At 43.1% G+C, this 22,375-nt stretch overlaps 2 protein-coding genes across 2 annotated transcripts in view; one reads left to right on the top strand and one right to left on the bottom strand.

The window, feature by feature from the left end:
- Positions 1-2,456, bottom strand: part of xmas (RRM_XMAS2 and SAC3_GANP domain-containing protein xmas) — a 52,265-nt gene extending 49,809 nt beyond the window's left edge. The window contains exon 1 of the mRNA XM_071672880.1: positions 2,066-2,456. Within this exon, the coding sequence (XP_071528981.1) occupies positions 2,066-2,222 (157 nt within the window). The 5' untranslated portion in view covers positions 2,223-2,456. The remainder of the gene's footprint in view (positions 1-2,065) is intronic.
- The window catches only part of LOC139755001 (uncharacterized), a 56,214-nt gene extending 35,044 nt beyond the window's left edge, over positions 1-21,170 (top strand). The window contains 3 exon segments of the mRNA XM_071672912.1: positions 5,674-5,799; positions 11,341-11,511; positions 12,387-21,170. Coding sequence (XP_071529013.1) covers positions 5,674-5,799; positions 11,341-11,511; positions 12,387-14,885 — 2,796 coding nt within the window. The 3' untranslated portion in view covers positions 14,886-21,170.
- Positions 21,171-22,375: the final 1,205 nt, after the last annotated feature.

The following is a 22,375-nucleotide window of genomic DNA, read 5'->3' as shown; positions in this document are numbered from 1 at the left end:
ATGTGCACTACGCTATACGTGTGAGGCAGGGTAACACACCCACAGTAAAGCAGGATACAGCATACAGTCATCTGTCGGGCCAGCTGGTGGGTGTCGTGCTGTACCCAAACACTGACAACAATCTGACCAGGTCATCAAACATCTCCCAGGCTACGTCACTACCATACTATAAATACACCTCCCTGGTTGCAAGGTTGACACTTCTTGAGTCAACCTGGATAAAAATAAACGCTCCGAACCTTGCTGATGACGACATATCACTAACCCTACTTGTATTCATACTGATGGTGGTGGGAGGATATAAAATGAAGAGTAATGAAAGAAAAAAAAGTCCAATTTTGTCAATTACTCTGACTCTCTCTCTCTCTCTCTCTCTCTCTCTCTCTCTCTCTCTCTATGTATAATATATATATATATATATATATATATATATATATATATATATATATATATATATATATATACATAATGATTTAGAAATACAATGCAATTTTTGTATATTGTCTGACGTTTCATACGTACTCGGTTCATCATCAATACCTAAAAATTAACAGAATCTCAGATAATACCAGTGTAGTAAATTCAACACATTCAAAAAGTAACTGGGTCTATAAATCTATTAAGGCTATCTACAAAACCTAATGAATTCTAAAAGCGCGTCCACTTAAATTCGTCTAAAGTGATGAAAAATATATATATGGATTACGACTACTAACACTCTACTAGTAATAAATCAAAAGTCAAAAAATAATTTCAAAGTCTACAATAATTCAAAAGACCGCTCACTAAAAAGCACTAGATAATTCATCCGAACTGAGACTATAACCATTTCAAATACAAATACATCTCACCAGACCTAACGCTGGAAGTATAACAAGTCTTGGTAGAGCCCCCACATGTGAACCATATGGTGGGCTTACCTCTGCACGTATAATGCTTCTATATTTAGGAAGTCGAGCTCCCACGCACTCCTGCTCAGTAATGAAAACATAGACGCTGCTGACATGGGTGATGGTTTCCCTGCGAGTTATTTCTAGAAAGATGGTTTGGCAATTTTAGACCATCCGTTCGCGCCGAGCGACCGAAATGTTCAGCTATCCGAGATTCCATGTGTCTCTTAATATTTCCGATTTACGATGGCCGGCAGCTACTACAAGACATACCTGTAAATCTCTCGCAACATCTTTAAATCTACATAATCTATTTACGCTATCCTCGGCCTTGAATATTCCTCTGACTGAAATTTGTGGAAATTTTTTTTCATCAAGCAATTTTCTTGTTTGTTGCGCAAACTGAAACTTTGTTGGCAAGTGTATATAATGCGAAAATCAACCATTTTCCCAAAAACAATCGTGATTTGAAGTCTTATCAATTGGTTTATAATGGCTTTACCAATGTGCTAATAAAATTAGGGGAACCTGTATCAAATAAAAGATTTATGTAAAAAAAAAAACATTGAATTAAAACATTTTGAACGAATTTTAAAGCACTGTTCGTCAAAGTACGACTAAAATTGCGCTAAACTGGATAAATGAAGTGAATTCTGTATAGGAGCCGGTGAACGTAAAACGTCTAAAATGGAATAACTTGATCTATTTCTACGTCATAATTCAAATCTTTATTTCAGACTTCAGGTCATTCAAGAAAAGTGGGCATTGGTCCTTAGACTTAAGGACCAGAAATACACATCTTGTAGATCAATGGTTCAAAATTCTTTGGTCAACTGCAAATCCGTCGATCTTCTTAAATCTCTCGTTATTGAATAAGAACAAGCTGTCGTTCGCTGATAATTTTAATAATCTTAATATATCCGCCATCTGTTTACAATTAAGGCCATCAATTATCTCTGGAATCCCTAAAGAGGATTGTCTATGCAAATATCTATCATTTCTTTAATGGAACATTAGTGAAACGAGACAGTATCGAAGCTGCCACTGCGCATTAGCCAATACTCAAACTCGTGAACCTCTTTAATGAAACAGAATCTTTATCAGTAAAATGATTAGCAGTTATGGGAAAGAGAGAAAAGACACCAGAAATTGAGACAGTTCATAATCAAACGTACCTCGCTGATGGAACTGGTGAAGCAGGCAGTTATCTGTATGAACTTTAGGAAGTCCATACATTATGCTTGATTGTGAATCCCATACACACTCACAAGTCACCACACTAGCACTTTTGCGTCCTTTTCTAATATCAATTACAACAATTAGGACTGTCATTTTTTTTCCGAGCGTCCTGTGACGCAAGCAGAGAGAACCAGCATGTCAACAGGCCTGTCATTCCGGGTTCGTCTACTTAAACAAAGATCGTTACAACTGACCAGCGAGCAGCCGCGGTACTGCACTTTATCATGTCTATCACGCTGATTTCAGGGTCGATTTTTTGTAAGATATTTTTCTGACAGGCACCTCCACTAAAGAAAGGGCACTCAAAAATGAAACTAAAACGACCGCCTATTCGACCAGGTCGTATGGGCTCAGAATGTAAACAAACAAAACAAGTATATTTAAGAACATCAACACCAATCAAATGAAACAGCCACTTGCACTATTTATTAAATGTGTAATATCGGTGAATTCGAAAATAAAATTCAATCATTTTACATGACTCCGTATTTTTTTTATATGATTATTCTCTTCAAGAAGTATGGATCTTGAATTGAGCATGGCTTTTGAGGCAAGCCACTCATGAGTGTACTATACGTCTCGTCTAAGCGATACTTTCCTACATAAATGACATCTCGCTGAAAAGTCGACAATAAATGGGAGAGTTGACGCAAAAAGGGCAAGTGTGTTGTTGCCCCGCACTACCTAACCATTTGTCAGTCACACTAATAGATTATGGTTTTCTTAAAAGCCTGCTTTTATATATATATATATATAAGACAAGGGAGCAAATGGGAACTTCAGTGAAGGGCGTAAATGGGGAGGTGATAACAAGTAGCGGTGATGTGAGAAGGAGATGGAATGAGTATTTTGAAGGTTTGTTGAATGTGTCTGATGACAGAGTGGCAGATATAGGGTGTTTTGGTCGAGGTGGTGTGCAAAGTGAGAGGGTTAGGGAAAATGATTTGGTAAACAGAGAAGAGGTAGTAAAAGCTTTGCGGAAGATGAAAGCCGGCAAGGCAGCAGGTTTGGATGGTATTGCAGTGGAATTTATTAAAAAAGGGGGTGACTGTATTGTTGACTGGTTGGTAAGGTTATTTAATGTATGTATGACTCATGGTGAGGTGCCTGAGGATTGGCGGAATGCGTGCATAGTGCCATTGTACAAAGGCAAAGGGGATAAGAGTGAGTGCTCAAATTACAGAGGTATAAGTTTGTTGAGTATTCCTGGTAAATTAATATGGGAGGGTATTGATTGAGAGGGTGAAGGCATGTACAGAGCATCAGATTGGGGAAGAGCAGTGCGGTTTCAGAAGTGGTAGAGGATGTGTGGATCAGGTGTTTGCTTTGAAGAATGTATGTGAGAAATACTTAGAAAAGCAAATGGATTTGTATGTAGCATTTATGGATCTGGAGAAGGCATATGATAGAGTTGATAGAGATGCTCTGTGGAATACTTAAATTGAAATTTAAATCTACAAATTATTTACGCAATTTCGGCTGAATCATGATGAAATTTTTGAGGATTTTTTAATCAAGCAATGTTTGTTGTTTGTGCGAAATGAAATTGTGGAAGTGATAGTAATGCTAAATCAAACATTTCCAAAAACAATGGGGATTGAAGTCTTTCAATTGGTTTTGGTTTAACAATGTGCTATAAAATTGGGACCTGTATCAATAAGATTTTGAAAGAGAAAACTGATAAAATTGAACATTTAAAGCACTGTCGTCAAAGGGACAAAGGCTAATGGATATGAATGTGATTCTGGTATGGACGTGAAGTAAAAGTCGGAAAGTGAGTAATCTATTTTTGTACGTCTATATACAATGTTATTTTCGAGAACTACTCATTCAGAAGATGGTGGACATTGGTTTAAGATTGGAAGAAGAAATTCACATTTGTAATCAATGGTAAAATTCTTATTAGGTACATAGGTCGAGTCAATCTTCAATGTGAGTTTGAATGAGAACAACTGGTCGCTGAATATTAATATCTTAATATCTGCCATCGTTTACATAGGCAGCGTATGGAATCCATAAGGAGATTGTGTTGGAGATCAATATTTTCTTGAAGAAATGTGGAAAGCGGAAGTATCAAGCTCAAGCAATAAGCGAATAGCTTCTAAACGAATGACTTCTTAAATTAAGAGAGTTTGGAGTAGTAAAGATAGCGATTGATGGAAGGAGAGAGAAGATCCGAAATTTGAGATGTTTAGACAAGTCGTGCGTGAGTGGTATGAACTGGTGAAGTACAGTAGGTTATAGAGAATTTAGGAATCATAAATAGCTGATTGTGAAGCAACAGAGTCAGTAATGCTTTTAGCACATGGAGCGTCCTTTATATGAAAATTGACCAAAGGACTGTCATTTTTTCCGGAGCGTCAGTGACGCAAGCAGAGAGAAGCACACTCAACAGCTTTCCGGTTCGACTTAAACAGATCGTAAATGACCAGGGACAAGCGGTTCTTGCTTATCAGTGCATAACGCTGATTTCAGGGTCGATTTTGTAAGAATTGGACAGGACTCATAAGAATGGCACTCAAAAATGAAACTAAAGAGGACCGCCTTTCGACCAGGTCGATGCAGAATTAAGCAGACGAAACAAGTTATTAGAACATAAACCATCAAAGAAACAGCCTTGTCATATTTATTTGATGTGTATACGGTGAATTCGAAAAGTAAAATTGCGATGAGTGTTGACTGACCCTTTTTTTTTATATATATATATATATATATATATATATATATATATATATATATATATATATATACACCAAGACCTTCCTAAAGGCTCCTACAGCCCGTCTGCGTTATTTTCTGAAGCAGAGAAGAAATGCAGCAGACTCCTTTTAGGCGAGTTCGACGAAACTTGCTTCCCAGTGACACAGCTTCGGAGTAAACTCGAGCAGGCGGAGTCCAGTAACCCCCCCCCCCCTCTCTCTCTCTCTCTCTCTCACACACACACATACACACATTTCACCATGGCAACAGGGGCAATAGATAATTCATTAATGTTCATCTAGTTTTGTTCAATGGTTCTTTGTAAATTGGTTCCTGTGCGAGACAGTGAAAATAGTCAGTTAGGGACCTTAGAATTAACTTGGAAATGAGCGAAGCACAGGCCAATAAACATAATAAAAGAAGAACAATGTCTATGGAACTTGATGTAGTGATGTGGTGTTCACCTTAAGTGACTATGGTTCCCCAGCTCATTGCTTTATTGCTCACATATTTGTATCTCCCTAAAAAAAAATCAGTTTGTATTATGACATTATAAAGTCCTGGTTACTATATTATAAATATTACTATCATTATTACAATAATTATTATAATTGACAGAAGACGAAGAGCAGAATTGCCAACTTTTTTTAGTGTGCTGGATCAGTGTTACAAACCATCTTGCTGAGGTTCTAAAAATGTTGCCAACCTCCGTGTTGTGGTGTCAGCAGTGTTGCTAACCATCGTAGTGTGGTGTCAGCAGTGTTACCAACCAACGTAGTGTGGTGTCAGCAGTGTTACCACAGGTGAAGATGACTGTGGCTAGTGAGTGTGTGTATGTCGGCAGGTGCGCGCCCACCGGGACGACTGGGAGGCGGAACGGAGCGAGAAGCAGGCCACGCAGACGGCGCTGGCGGAGGCGCAGGCCAGGACCGCCCTCCTGCTGCAGGAACTACAGCTGCTGCAGGCCAAGGTATGACCCCCTTACTTAACCTTGCTCACAACCCGACCCCACCTACTGCAGGCAGAGATATGACCCCTCTTGCCCACGACCCGACCTCCCTGTACCCTCCACGCGAACTCATGACCTGCACACTGACCTATGACCTGTACCTTGACTTGTGACCTGTACCCTGACCTGTGACTTGTCCCCGGTTGCGATCGTCTTGACCTGTAACCTGCAACGAATTGGATATTTATTCCGGCCCATGATGTTTAGTTTGAACTTTGACCTACACCATGACATGTGACCCACACCTTGGTATATGATGCTACCCTTAAACAATGACCTGCACTTTGACCTGAGTTCTGCATAATGTGGTACTCCCTTTGAACTATGACCTGTATGCTGACCTGTGACCTGCACCGTAGCTGATTTCCGAGACCTGTAAGCCACACACTAACCTGTGATATCCTTGTCCCTGACCTGTAACATAAGACCTGCACTTTAATGTTACCTGTGTATTGAAGATGACCTCGAATTAGACTTATGACCTGTATCTTAACGATGATCTCATTCCTGACCTGCGACCTGCAACTTAACCCAAGACGTACCTTGGCTTATACCGTGCACCTCAGTTGACCTACATCTCTGACCTGCATATTGTGGCATGTAGGTTGACTCCCATGACCTGTAAATCGACCTGTAAAATGTGGACCTGCATACTGACTCAATATAGCCCAGCGACCCATGAAATGTATTAATGTGGTCCTTCCTATGCAACAAATGGCTGGGCAGGGCCAACACTTGCCACCACTGGCTGCTGACGTAACTTACCTTCTCTCCTGATGGAAGAAAGAAAAAATATCGCTTGATAATCAACTGCCTTCAACTCGAGCAGCGACACCCTGGCATTACTAGGGCACCGTCATGACACAGGGAAGCAGTGAATTCACTCCCATCCCTATGCCTTCACGAAAGATGTGCATCATCTTGATAATAATGTCGTCTCCACTTGTGGTGGTGCTGTAAGCAGCTGTCGGCAAAATAAGAAATCTATTTCTACATCTCCCAGATGTCATGTTGTACAGCGATGCCATTTTTTTTTTTTTTGTCGAATATGCAAAAAGTACCACTTTTGTACACAGAAAAACAAAAAAAAGTTATCAACTAATTTGAAGCAGACTTGAAGATGCCTATATATATAATCCTCGTCCAAATTTGTGTTCTACGATCCTGATTAGCATCCATATGGCATCCGTTACCGAGAGTAGTAATGCATTCAAATAAACAGAATATCTTAGTTTTAAGGCAATTACGTCTCAAGTTTAACCTGCATCTTACGTGATTTCGTATTATTTAACATAACTTACTGACGTTTCTATAAAATACATAGTTTTGCTTAAATTTTCTCGGTTATGCAATTCAGTCAACATTAAAGTTCAAAGACAGGTGTGTGTGTGTGTGTGTGTGTGTGTGTGAGAGAGAGAGAGAGAGAGAGAGAGTCATGGAAGCCTCTACTCTCCCCTTGCATGGCTTTCCTCTCAGCCTTCTCAATATCATCTTCAGCTCGCCCGCCCATTTATAATGTAAGCAACAGTAGTCGGCTACAGTGACTATACTATGACTTATCATAATGTAGGCAATAGCAGTCGGCAACATAACGCAGGTAACAGCAGTCGGTAACATAACGCAGGCAACAGCAGTCGGTAACATAACGTAGGCAACAGCAGCCGGTAACATAACGCAGGCAACAGCAGCCGGTAACATAACGCAGGCAACAGCAGTCGGGAACATAACGCAGGCAACAGCAGTCGGTAACATAACGCAGGCAACAGCAGTCGGTAACATAACGCAGGCAACAGCAGTCGGTAACATAACGCAGGCAACAGCAGTCGGTAATATAACGCAGGCAACAGCAGTCGGTAACATAACGCAGGCAACAGCAGTCGGTAACATAACGCAGGCAACAGCAGTCGGTAACATAACGCAGGCAACAGCAGTCGGCAACATAAGTTCAAAGTTGCCGCGACACCTTCATGACGCAGGGGTTATAAGAGAGGAATTGTTGTGAAGACTGCATGGTCTGCTGGATTATTTGTAACTCAGGGTCCGGCAGCCAAGGCTAGCCGAGTACCGCCCCACCCGACACATCCACCACTGCAGCAAGCACCTCCTAGCCAAGCCAGTCACCACCACCACCACCACTACGACAATCACCATCCTAACTCGTACATCAAATGGAACCATCCTGAACATTTTCAGGTTCGCTGGTACTGCCTACGTCACTGCTAGCCATAGTTCAGTTTACAGAGTCGTGTACCCTCGCTGTTTAAATGGAAACGAATGGAATTTCATATAATTCCAGGTATATAAAACAAAATTTCCTTCGTAGTGTGTGTGTGTGTGTGTGTGTGTGTGTGTGTGTACTGGAAGACGAAAGGATAATGAAAAAGATCTCCAGTGATCGAGGCCAGAACATGCAGGAGGGTGAAAGGCAAGCACGGGAAAGAGTGAATTGGAACGATGTGATATACAGGGGTCGACGTGTTCTCAATGGACTGAACCAAGGCATGTGAAGCGGCCAAGGAAAACCATAAAAAGGTCTGTGCGACCTGTTTTTAGATAGGGGGCTGTGGGATCGGTCTTGACCGATGATGATATTCACGATGAGTGTGTTACAAAAATGATGCAGTCGTCTATGGCCGAGACTCACCCCCTCCCCACACACACACACACGTGAGTCATGCTGGCCCCACCCACCACTAACCTTAAAGCAGCCTCACTACCGCAGCTGATGTTTACATTAACCTGTCAAGTCTTAAGAGAGAGAGAGAAAAAATCAAATGTTTCGTTACGAAAGGTTTTCATGCTGTAATTTCTGAGCCCATGGAGTAAATGCCAGTTGCAGCACTCGGAAGCAGAAGGAACGTTAATGAAACTGATAAGAAATTACAGGAACAACTGGGGGGGATGATGGCCAGGTCGGCAGCCGTGTCTCCCTGATGGTGCCAAAAACCCGAGATACTGACCGTCAGATGTTTGTCACGGGAGTTGACGTGTATCTTAGTAACTGCAGCGCATCTACCCCCCCCCCCAGCCGAGAGAGAGAGAGAGAGAGAGAGAGAGAGAGAGAGAGAGAGAGAGAGAGAGAGGAGCCAAGAAGAGCAATATGTCGCCATTATTATACTCGTTACCATCTAGGCAAACTTCTGTTTGATGGCCTGTGGAATTTCTGATGGTTTCACTATAGACTGTACACCGTGCAGACTGAGGTAACCAAAGTTTGGTAATGTGTGCTGCCGCCGCTGGCTGGACCCTTTTCACCGGCTGCGGGTCGTGGCTGCGAATACCAGTACCGCGTATTATTCTGAAACGTGATCAGCACATCAAGAAATGCCCAAGTCAGAATGTTACCCCCTTTTGAACACTATGACCCCTTGGGTACGACGGCTTGACACCGTAGGGTCATACTGTCGTGCTGATCAGGTCAAGTACAACGGCACAGGTGTTCCACTCAGCTGCATCATTACGCGAGGCCCTCCACACCCGACCAGCGGTGAGCAGTCACACGCTGCGTCTCCACAAGTCACAGGGTCGGAGTCGAAAAGGTTTAAGAAGTCAAGCACACTGGGATCCTTTTGAAGAGAAAGAAGAAAGAAACAGACCATAAACATACCAGAATGTGGGCAAGTATGACCTGCTGTTGCCGTGTGTGTGTGTGTGTGTGTGTGTGTGGAATGGAGGTGGGGGGAGTCATGGCTCTAAGGTGTGCTGAAACTGGTTGTGTTGCAGGAGATGCCACAATGAATCACTCCTGCCAACACAGAGCCGTCTCAGTGAAGATGCCAGACATGCTAACTATCAAACAATGATCTGGCTACGAGCACTTGATGCATCCCCGGGCATGCCTGAGGCCAGGCTGGGCGGCTGCCATGGTGAACAAGATGGATCCGGCCGCACCACCCACACCTTCCCCTCCAACCTAAAGTACACATGACGAATCAGGCAGTGTGTTGCATGATGCCCCAGCTCCACCTGGCTGCCCACAAGACCCAAGAACCGTCTAACCACTATAGTAATTCCGTCTCCCGGGCAGTGCATCTCCCGGTCGGACAGGGGTTCGGTGCCCGTCTCCTGAGTGGCCAGTGGTTCAGTACCAGTCTCTGTGGCAGCCATGGTTAACCCGTAAACATCCAGAGTCCAGCTGGCTCACCCAGCTTATTTACGGAGGTGTTCCACAACTTGAAAAGAGACCTCACCTGAGGAACATGCACCTACACTGGAGACCCGGGAAGGGCCAGTACCACTGCCTCCACCACTAAATGACAACCACAATAAACACAAAATTACGTGTATTACAAATCCAAAGTGAAGGAGTTTCTTCAACACATTGAATTCGTAAAGCAGGGGATGAAAAGAACACACACACACACCCGGGACCCCTGTGCAACAGGGGTCCCGGGTTCGATCCTGGCTGTTGGAGGTTCATATGTTCTAGGAAGGTGCGCGTTCCTATGCACTTTGTTCGTCATATATATATATATATATATCCTTTTATGGTGCCATCAAAGAATGACATAACAGAACATATGATAACAATTTATTAAGAAGGCTGGATGATATCAATTTCATGAATTAAGAAGGAATACAAACGTTCTATCCAAGGTGTTCAGGAAAATTTCAAGGATATATGAAAGAAATGAGTCATGCTAGGATAAGTCCGGGCTGTACAGGAAAGGGATTGGCTGGCTCAAAATCACAGAGGGCTGGAGAAGTCTACTGTTTCCACTGTTTGGGTACCAATTTGAACTTGGGGTCCCAATAATGGATGTGGGTCTCACCTGTAACCAGACGGTAATGAGATCATCATACAAATCAAGCAGCTTGCTAGTCGAAGCAACCCTCTGAAGTTGATCTAACAGCTAGGCTTCTGGGGACCTTCTGGGAACTTACCTTGCTGAGACTTTAGATTTAATACTATGCATCTGAGGACCCACCTTGCCAAAACCGAGACATGCCCAGTTGCCTCTGGATGATGGTTCCAGCATTTTCAGTGGAATTTCGACTTCATTTATTACTACTAATATGTGAATCCACAACAACTACTAACATGTGAATCCACAACAATCGAATTGTCAACTTGGACCACCATTGCCTCACCAGTGGCATCTGAAGGCCGTCTTGACTGGAGGTCATCAACGAGACATATGCAGACACCCTTGACCTCCCTGACCCAACTTGTTACCATGGTATGCGAAGCCTGGCCCACCATCACCATACACCACCAGCAGACAGTCATGGACGACCCTGCCACACACACCATCTGAATTATTTGATGCTCTGATGCTCAAGTTTGAAAGTTTCTGAAATGCCACCAGACTTCAAGGTCCTAATCTGAAACAAAAGATGATTCCTCATCAGTGGAATCAAATCTATCATCCATAGGTGAATGAGTATGATGCATAAAACAAACCTAGCCATATCATCTTGCATTATGTCATCGACATCACTTTTGACTACCACCTGTTAATCATGTATTCATTGGTAATATTCTACATTCGGTCTGCACAGCTGACAGATAGTGAGAGCAAGCGAGGGTTGTGTTGGCGGTGTATGGCTCCACGGGGCGAGACCAATGGAGGTGGCCCTGCTTCCAGCAGCCACAGTGCCCAGGCTTCCCCGGTCCCTGACCCATCACCAGGACCCACGGTATCTGCTGCCCCGTCACAGGATCAACCTCAGGTCAGTGTCTGTATAGTCACCTAATGTGTTGTACTGTGCTGGGCTGTTTTGTACTGTATGGGGAGGGAGTTCTACACTCATGGAGCTCACATCCCTTGAAAATTCTCAACTATCATACTTTCAAAATTCATGTATGGTGTTGGCATTAACCATATCATCCATCCTTGGGTTATGTTCATCCAGCACTCTTATGCTAAAAAATACTTTTTACCTTTATTTTTTCTTTAATAAGTTTCTTCCAGTCTCCTCTCATTGCTCTATCCCTAATCTCTCAAAGAACTGTTCACTGTCTATTTCATCAATCTGTTTTAAAAAAAATCTTAAATGATTTGATCACATCACACTCTTTTAAGGTGGGCTCCTTTTGACTCACTGTGATCTGAATGCTTTGTTAGATTCATTTTGGTAAAAGGAATAAAATCTTACCTTTACTTTTCTTCCTCTAGAGAGAACTGAGCTCAAATGAGAGGGAGAGAGAGAGATCCTGCATCAACTGATCCAGTAAAATAACAGGATTCATAGTCCCACTATATCATAGAATGAATCACTTACAAAGGTCACCTGGACACCACAGGGAATGCACAGTGTGGGATTGTCTTGACCCAAAAAGCTGAAGGGAGATATAATAATATGAAGGGAGTTTACCATCATGTACAGGCTGGGATACTAGCCTGCAACACTGGAGAGAAAATGAAATATAATCAACCACAGAAAATGATAATATTGCATTCTGATAAGATGGATGGGACTAGGTAGCATGTATCCAGGGGTGCAGTGCAGGTGGCTGTGATTATGAGAAGTATGTGGGTGAGGAGTGCGTTAACCTGTGTAGTAACCATAGAATGTAAATATTACAAACATTACATGTGTTACAGGCACCACTGAAGGGCTGGATCCCGGTCTCCATGCTGCACCACATCGCCTTCAGCGGTGCCACACCTGAGCACCAGACACCAGTGGTGCAGAGCCAACAGCAGCAGGCCACCCGCACCCCTGCTCACCAACACCAGCGTCACCAGTCAGCCACAAGACCAACCACACTCAACACGAGTGGCAGGAGGAGTGATGTGGACCAGACAGGGGCAGCAGAGTTGGCAGCAGCCTCAACCAGCACAGGAAATGAGCCTAAGAACCTCGGCCACAGGGGAACCTCTGCAGCAGACACCAAGAACTCTGGGACAACAGATGACAGGAAAAAATATGAAGCCATGGGGGCAAGACCCAAAGTTCTGGGGGACCTACAGACGGTGACAGGAAAAGGTGTAGGGTTACTGGAAGATGAAAAGACAGCTAAACACAGGGCAAGGTCCATCCTGGCAAGTGCTATACCAGTGTCGCCTGTGTCGAGTGGTCCATCAACACCATTTGGCAATAGTGTCATCAGGAGCCCGTCCATGCCCAACATGCCAAAGGGCTACATGCCCATCACCTCCACCGTCCTCACTCCTATTAATTTCCGACCACCTTTTGTGGCACACAAGCGACCCTCAGCCATGAAGCACGTCACTCAGGCAGCCTTGCAAGATTCCAGCTCCAACAGTTCTTCAACTCCAACACATGTCCGCAGCTGCTCCTCACCGGTTTCCACCAGTGGCACAAATGCCACCTCCACCACCACCAACAGTAGCAGCCATGTGAAACATGCCTCCAACATGAGTACCACAGACAAAAGCATCACCACAACAGTGAGTAAGCAAAGTAATAACACTATCAGAACTAGTCAGGTGAATGACAGGATCAAAACCCCTGCTGGAGCAAACCAAGACAGTAAGGTCACTAAGGACCAGAACCAGAAAAATGAGACACAGAGCAAGAAACCAACAGCTGGAAACAGGAAAAGTGGAAACTCCTCACACACCTGTAACAGAAATCAGCCATCAGACTGTGAATTCACAGCAATTTCTTGTTCTACTGCCACCACAGTCACTACCGTCACTTCTGGTATAAGAGCTACAAACACTGCCATAATATCATGTTCAAGTCTCACTGCAGCCACTACGACTGTGTCTTGCTCAAGCCCAGCAACAATCACCACCACTACTTCCTCCTCGTCTAACATCAGTATTTCTGGTGTCAATGATGAAGCTATCTCTCCTGCAGCCGACAATCAGATTTTGGTCAACAAAAGCACCAGTCAACCTTCTTCGAGTAAATCTGCTACCTACAAACCATCCTCTAAGTCAACAGTGGTGTCTCAATCATCCTCCCATACTGCACCCTCTCAATCATCCTCCAATATCAAAAAAATATCGCAGTCTTCTAAAAGCACTATAGTAGACTCATCCAAAAGTACCACCACGAACAGTTCCACGGTCTCTAAGAATTCATCCAGTGATGTCCTTGCATCTCAGTCATCCAATGACAGTATAACTTCTCAATGTTCCAGTACCTCCAACACAACAGCCTTTGCCTCCATCACTGTCACCACCACAGCAGCACCTTCTGCAGCATCCACATACTCCTCAGCCACATCCTCCCGCTCCTCATCGCCTGGTGTCTCCCTCACAACCTTTGGACTCAACTCTGAGGGACGAGGTATTCCAGGAGCGATATTCTTTGCTCTCGGTTCTGACCAGAGGGGAGTTCGCAGCCCCCAACCATGCACATCCCCACGGAGAGCATCCACATCCTCTGCAGGAGTGAAGAGCCCCACACCTGACACTCTGACTGCTGGCCAGGCTCAGAAAGATGCACTGCCACCTTCTGGAGTCAAGAGTCCCCCAGTTGGCCCTAATAGTTCTCCTGCACCAGCAACTGTTAAGGAGGAGCACTGGTGGTCAGTGGAGAGCCCTAAACATGGTAACACTCCTGGTCGTCATCAGGGTGGCCAGGGTAAGCTGGTCAACTCAACCTGGGTCAGGTTGATGGGTGGACAGGCCAACAGCCATCAGGGGTCAGGCCTGCCTTGGAGGACTGCTCGGGCCGTGTCAGGTCAGCAGCTAAACCAGGCACGCAAAGCCCCACATGATGACCAAACCAATGGACCAGTGTCACCCAGCAGTGTGTCATCATCTACCGCAACCTTCAACTACACCCCTGCCATCAACTCACCTCCATCATCTACTCTGTCATCTGCCACCAACTCAGCTGCCTCATCTCCACCACCATCCCTAAACCAGAGGTCCAGCGATGACCTCAAGTCTTTGGCCTCTAAGAACATTGCCTCAGCTATCATGAGTTATGAACTGGGTGCCAAGTGTGATGTAGTGAGTGGAAGCACAGGTCCAGGGAGCCAAGGCAGTGATGGTGTGGCCACCCTGACTCGGCGGGATCTGGTCTGCCCCTCCTGTCAAATGCTCTTTCCGCCAGATAAACATGTCCATTTTCTTGACCATTTTGAGGACTGTCGTGGCCCGGAGTATGCTGACCTCTGAGTTATGTAACCTGAGGTGCAGACCTCTTGTACCACACACTTATCAGCCAGAATGTGCTACTAGCCCATCAGTGGCTGGCTTGTCCCGGCCCCACTTCTCTACGCCAGAGGAAATACTGATGACTGCAATAGCCACTCGGCCAGTTTCCTCAGCCGAAACTTCTTGAAAGTCTTCCATATTTTCTTGAAGAAATTTTCATGGAAGTGACAGACGGACATATTACATACAAGGGGATGTTCGAGCTGTCTTTGGTGGAGTCCATACATGTGAGGCTCTGGCCAAGTTTTGCTGCAGGCAGAGCGTCCGTGCTGCCCCTGACAGTTCGCAACGATAACAAGAAGAAACTTACCCACAGTTTCAACATGGAGTAGGATACATTATGCATGTTTCCCAAATGTTTGTCACATCTGGAGTGAGTCACTCATACTCAAGTCAGTTATCTATATTTTACTCTATTATGATCTTTATTCTGACCTTCAATTATCTTTCCAATGAACCTACTACCTCTTTCCCTCATTCATTGCTCTTGCAAGTCCTTTATGCTCACCATTAATGCCATACACAGTGATACCAACAGTAGACACTACACAAAAGGGTGTAAGTAAACAGTCATCTAAATGTACACATGCAATAAACTTGATGTCTGGCAATGACTGGCTCTTGCAACATGTTACTCAGCTGAGTCTGTACTTCACCACTTTTCATCACACTTTTACCTATCCTCACTTTATTTTCACCTACTTTCTCAAGAAATTCATTTTGAAATTCATTTGCATCTATTCTTTTAACTCTAAAAATGTTTCACCAGTGTCTCCAACTTATTTGTCATTTACCTACCATAATTAGTAGACAAGTGTACATAGTAGGCTGCCATGTATGGTTCACTGTTATCCTGTGAGCCAGGTTCCTTCTCTAATGCCCCTCAGTGGCCTGCCTTACCCAATATTGTCACTCACTGGCCGGCTTAACCTGACACTGCCACTGACTGGCCAGTCTCACTCAACACTGCCATTCACTGACCTGCTGCACCCACAATTTCCTCTTACTGGTCCGTCTCACCCAACATTGTATATCTTACAGAAAAATCTCTCTACACGCATGCCTGTACACACTACTAGTAAACTTAAACATTAACCAGTAAGTGCAAGAGCAGTAACTACAGTAAACATTCTGTGTCTCCCAACTGTAAAAAGTCAATAGTATTGCGTTACTAAACCATATTATAATTCCGACTTGGATGTTGTCAGACTGGTGTCGAGCTAAACAAGTGACACTGAAATAAATTACCTACCCTAAGGTGTCAGATATTTAGCATGATCAGTAGTAAAATGGCATGCAAAATGAATTAGTTAACACATTCTCATTGCATGCTTAATAAGAAGTTAAGCTGTAAGTTACTGGGCTACTGAAAACATTTATTGTCATTGTCAATGCCAGATATACTATTTACACTGTGCTCAGTGTCTATATAATTCTATTCATTCTATCATTGGTCCTTTTTGGTTCTAGTTAAAAACTTACTACACTAAATATAGTAAAAGTTTTCATCTTAAAATCTCAAAACTATAAGCTTAGACAACATGGAAACAAAGAAGATTGAATTATACTAAATATAACACCTTACAGTACAAAAGATATAACAGTGTGTCAGCACCTGCAGCCTTTAGTGATTGAAAGTCATCACTCTTCATTTTGCAACATTTACCAGTGTCAAAGGCATTCAAAAGCAACCAACAAAGTCTGTGTTATAAACAGATATATCCCACACAAATTGGAAAAAAACTAAACAACTCAATATTCATTATCACCTGTTGACCAAATGAGCAGCTGATCACCTTGAGGATATTATGATCTACTTGGCAGTGCGCATCCCCTATGTACAGCCCATGGGCATATACACTTGCTCTATAGTCATTTCACAGACCAAACTTTTGCTCAACACCAAGAAAAGTCCCTTACTGTCCTGCTTCACTCAGCCCCATACCTGCCATGTCATCACAAAGACAGCACACATCTCAGGTCATAATCAACTCACCACACCTGTCAGGTTATCACCAACCTACCACATTTCTCAGATCATCATCATTTCACCACATCTACCAGGTTATCACCAAACTACCACACCTGAATTCCATCTCTGTACCTTTCATGTCACCATCCTACACCAGTTCATTACACACCTTCAAGATCATTACCAATCCACTACATCTGTCAGGTCATCACCAATCCACCACAACTGACAAGTCAGTACCAACCCATCACACCTGACAGATCAACAGCCTATCATGTATGCAGGTTCATCATTACTATTATAGTGTGCTTCCTGCCATCACCACATATGCCAGGTGATCTCAACACCTACCAGGTCATCATAACACAAGCCAGATCATCACAATACCCACCAGGGCATCACAACAGCTGCCATGTCACCATCTTACCTGCCAAGTCATCACCACACCACACAGACCATTATTGCCTTACCTGGGTGCACTGTTCCCTCCAGACAATTGCCTTGCTTGGCCACACTGTTCATTCCAGACCAGTGCCTCCTCTGGCCACACTGTTCCCTTCAAACCAATGCCTCACCTGGCCATATGTTCCTTCCAGACAAGTGCCTTGCCTGGCTACACTGTTCACTCCAGACCAGTGCCTCCTCTGGCCATATTGTGTTCTCCAGACTAGTGCCTTTCCTGGCCACACTGTTCCTTCCAGACCATTGCCTCATCCGTCCTGTGTGGGAGGATAAGACACAGCTGGGGTAGAGGCTAGAGTTTATAAAACATTTGGTAAAATGTTTTTACCTACTTTTACAAAGCAGCCACATGTGCAATGAGAGTGCATATGGTCTTGACGTGACTTAGTCCATGGAGGTATTTGAGATTTTTCGGTTGGTGGTTATAACTCAATTATGACAGCCTTAATGACCCTGGAAGGTAATAGGCCTTAAGTCCAAACCAACCAAAGGATTGTACATGCAGAGGGAGCTTTGTACTCATGGGGACCTGCATATTACCCTTGCTTAATTGTCATAAAGTTCCCTGAATCTCCCAGTGATTGTCATATTTATTTCCTCCTGGCTAGATTATTCCATGAAACCATAATTCTCTGACTGAAATGCTTCCTCACATCCCTCCATACACTTCCACACATCTCTTTATACATTTACTCCCATCCCTCCATACACTTCTTCACATCCCTCCACACACTTCTCTTGTCAAACTGCAAGGATGTGCCCAGTGTACATGTTGTAACACAGTACACATGCCAATGAAACAGTACAAAATTATATGAGACAGACAGTGGAATGGTGATACCACCTTAGGACTACATGCACCACAGGTAGATGTGCACATGTTCAGGTTGTATGCACCATCTGGGAAAGTATTAACAAGAAATATCACCATATCTGTATATAGTGATTGCTGCACAATGAGTAGGATAAGATGTGCACATGGCAACTTCCACCCACAAACTAGATGGGGTGGAAGCCATCAACAGTACACCAGCTGTGTTGAGGCAGCTGGGATGGAGGCTTCAATCCACCTACACATTTGCAGAGGTAGAACAGAGAACCATCACCTGCACACCAGTTGAGATGTGGCAGAAGGCCACAACCTATACACCAGCTGGGGACAAGAGCCCTGACCACCTCCTGTACACCAGTTGGGGCAGGGCCAAGGGTGGCAACGTAGACACTAGCAAAGGTGGGGGCCCCCAGTCTTCACCTGCATGTTACCTTAGGTGAGGCATAGGGCACCACCTGTACATCAACAGAGGCAGGGCAGATGGCAGTGACCTGTAAACCAGCTGGAGTGGGAGCCCTGACCACCACCTGCACCAGCTGGGGTAGGGGGTTCCAGCCACCACTTGTGCACCAGCTGTACATATATAAAAAAAAAAAGTTCAACCTTGTTGTGTTAAGATAATACCTCACTTGTTTTACATGTATCCATATGTATGTAAGCATAAATTCATATGCACTGTGTGCATATATATATATATATATATATATATATATATATATATATATATATATATATATATATATATATATATATATCAGAACAATGAATTCCTATACTCCTGGTACCTAGCAAATGTCAGTTTTCAGAAATCTACCCTGAGGGCAAGTGCTGCTGTACTGAAAGACTATATCGTAAGGAGGAAAATAATGAAAAAATTCACAAAACAAAGAATACCTGAAATAAACCAATAGAAATAAGGCCAGGAAGGAAATCATCAGAGTTTGTATCAACGAAGTGTGGTGGAAGATTTGCCCTCAGTTTGTTCATGGATTCCAAGGTTTTGATGTTGACACCAAAGTATCAAGAACGTGTGCACACGTTGTAGAAATGGGGGAAAAGTTGGCTTTGATGAGGTTGAAGAGGGTGATATGGAGGAGTTGCTAGAACTCTTGAATGAAGATCTTTAATTGGAGGACTGCCAGGAGGTGGTAGCAGAAGAGAGGAAAACAAGTAAGTGCACTCTCTGTAACAAGAGACTAGCTGAAGCATTTCACCACAATGACATTGCTCTTGCAATATTTGATGGGGATAAACTGAACACAGAACAGAGTTTAAACGTAGCCCAAAATGTCCAAGCTCTTATCAGATGATATTAGGAAATCTACTATGAGAAAACAACAAAGGCTAAACAGACAACTCTAGATTTCTATTTGAAGAAAAAGAACTCTCATAAGGAAGAAGAGCCATCAACATCTAATAATGTAATAGTTGAACACCACTCGACCATCAATACAATTACTACATTTGACCCAGATGACCACCTTCCTTGGTATCTTTTCCACTCACCTTCTCCCTCTCTATCAGCACCAGCAAGCAATTCAGGAACAGCAGTAAATGTAAGTGTTGGAATTCAGTTTGTTATTTTCTGTTTTCATTTAATAGAATTCATTGTACAGTATGTATATCGTTGTATTTTATACTTCCTGGTATGTGTATACTTCTCTTTTTTCACTTGTATAATATTCGGGACTGTCTCATCAATAACAAAACCATCTAATCTTCATTACTTACATAATTGGATTTCTTTCTTTCTTTCTTTCATACTATTCGCCATTTCCCGCGTTAGCGAGGTAGCGTTAAGAACAGAGGACTGGGCATTTGAGGGAATATCCTCATCTGGCCCCCTTCTCTGTTCCTTCTTTGGAAAAATAAAAAAAAACGAGAGGGGAGGATTTACGTTTTTTATTTACACAACTACTTCCAAGAACGTTACTATTGTGTAAATCAAGAAGTCCCTGTATATATGTGTAATATAGATGCTACTGTACTCCACCTACTTGAGGTTATACCGCAAGTGAAGTCACTTTTGGCAAGGCTGTATCATTGGGAGTTCAGTTTTGTCAAAGAATTTCTCACTCCAAAGAAGTCTACATTATCCTGCAACTGGAAGTAGCCCTGGAATAGATAAATAGAATATATATATATATATATATATATATATATATATATATATATATATATATATATATATATATATATATATATATGGGTATGTTTGAAGGAATAGTGGTTCCAACAATGTTGTATGGTTGCGAGGCGTGGGCTATGGATAGAGTTGTGCGCAGGAGGGTGGATGTGCTGGAAATGAGATGTTTGAGGACAATGTGTGATGTGAGGTGGTTTGATCGAGTAAGTAATGTAAGGGTAAGAGAGATGTGTGGAAATAAAAAGAGTGTGGTTGAGAGAGCAGAAGAGGGTGTTTTGAAATGGTTTGGGCACATGGAGAAAATGAGTGAGGAAAGATTGACCAAGAGGATATATGTGTCAGAGGTGGAGGGAATGAGAAGTGGGAGACCAAATTGGAGGTGGAAAGATGGAGTGAAAAAGATTTTGTGTGATCGGGGCCTGAACATGCAGGAGGGTGAAAGGAGGGCAAGGAATAGAGTGAATTGGATCGCTGTGGTATACCGGGGTTGACGTGCTGTCAGTGGATTGAATCAGGGCATGTGAAGCGTCTGGGTAAACCATGGAAAGTTGTGTGGGGCCTGGATGTGGAAAGGGAGCTGTGGTTTCGGTGCATTATTACATGACAGCTAGAGACTGAGTGTGAACGAATGGGGCCTTTGTTGTCTTTCTAACGCTACCTCGCACACATGAGGGGGGGAGGGGGTTGTTATTCCATGTGTGGCGAGGTGGCAATGGGAATGAATAAAGGCAGACAGTATGAATTATGTACCTGTGTAAATATGTATATGTCTGTGTGTGTATATATATGTATACGTTGAGATGTATAGGTATGTATATTTGTGTGTGTGGATGTGTATGTATAAACATGTGTATGTGGGTGGGTTGGGCCATTCTTTCATCTGTTTCCTTGCGCTGCCTTGCTAACGCGGGAGACAGCAACAAAGCAAAATAAATAAATAAATAAAATATATATATATATATATATATATATATATATATATATATATATATATATATATATATTTGCTTTGTCGCTGTCTCCCGCGTTTGCGAGGTAGCGCAAGGAAACAGACGAAAGAGTGGCCCAACTCACCCACATACACATGTATATACATACACGTCCACACACGCAAATATACATACCTATACATCTCAACATATACATATATATACATACAAAATATATATATTTTTTTTTTTCAAACTATTTGCCATTTCCCACGTTAGCGAGGTAGCGTTAAGAACAGAGGACTGGGCCTTTTTTGGAATATCCTCACCTGGCCCCCTCTGTTCCTTCTTTTGGAAAATTAAAAAAAAAAAGAGAGGGGAGGATTTCCAGCCCCCCACTCCCTCCCCTTTTAGTCGCCTTCTACGACACGCAGGGAATACGTGGGAAGTATTCTTAATCCCCTATCCCCAGGGATAAATATATATATATATATATATATATATATATATATATATATATTTATATTTATTTTATTATACTTTGTCGCTGTCTCCCGCGTTTGCGAGGTAGCGCAAGGAAACAGACGAAAGAAATGGCCCCCCCCCCCATACACATGTATATACATACGTCCACACACGCAAATATACATACCTACACAGCTTTCCATGGTTTACCCCAGACGCTTCACATGCCTTGATTCAATCCACTGACAGCACGTCAACCCCTGTATACCACATCGCTCCAATTCACTCTATTCCTTGCCCTCCTTTCACCCTCCTGCATGTTCAGGCCCCGATCACACAAAATCCTTTTCACTCCATCTTTCCACCTCCAATTTGGTCTCCCTCTTCTCCTCGTTCCCTCCACCTCCGACACATATATCCTCTTGGTCAATCTTTCCTCACTCATTCTCTCCATGTGCCCAAACCATTTCAAAACACCCTCTTCTGCTCTCTCAATCACGCTCTTTTTATTTCCACACATCTCTCTTACCCTTACGTTACTTACTCGATCAAACCACCTCACACCACACATTGTCCTCAAACATCTCATTTCCAGCACATCCATCCTCCTGCGCACAACTCTATCCATAGCCCACGCCTCGCAAC

This window comes from Panulirus ornatus, chromosome 2, assembly GCF_036320965.1.
Source record: "Panulirus ornatus isolate Po-2019 chromosome 2, ASM3632096v1, whole genome shotgun sequence".
In the NCBI taxonomy this organism is placed as follows: domain Eukaryota; kingdom Metazoa; phylum Arthropoda; class Malacostraca; order Decapoda; family Palinuridae; genus Panulirus; species Panulirus ornatus.
The sequence above is the reverse complement of the archived record's forward strand: the minus strand, read 5'-3'. Positions and strand labels throughout refer to the sequence as shown.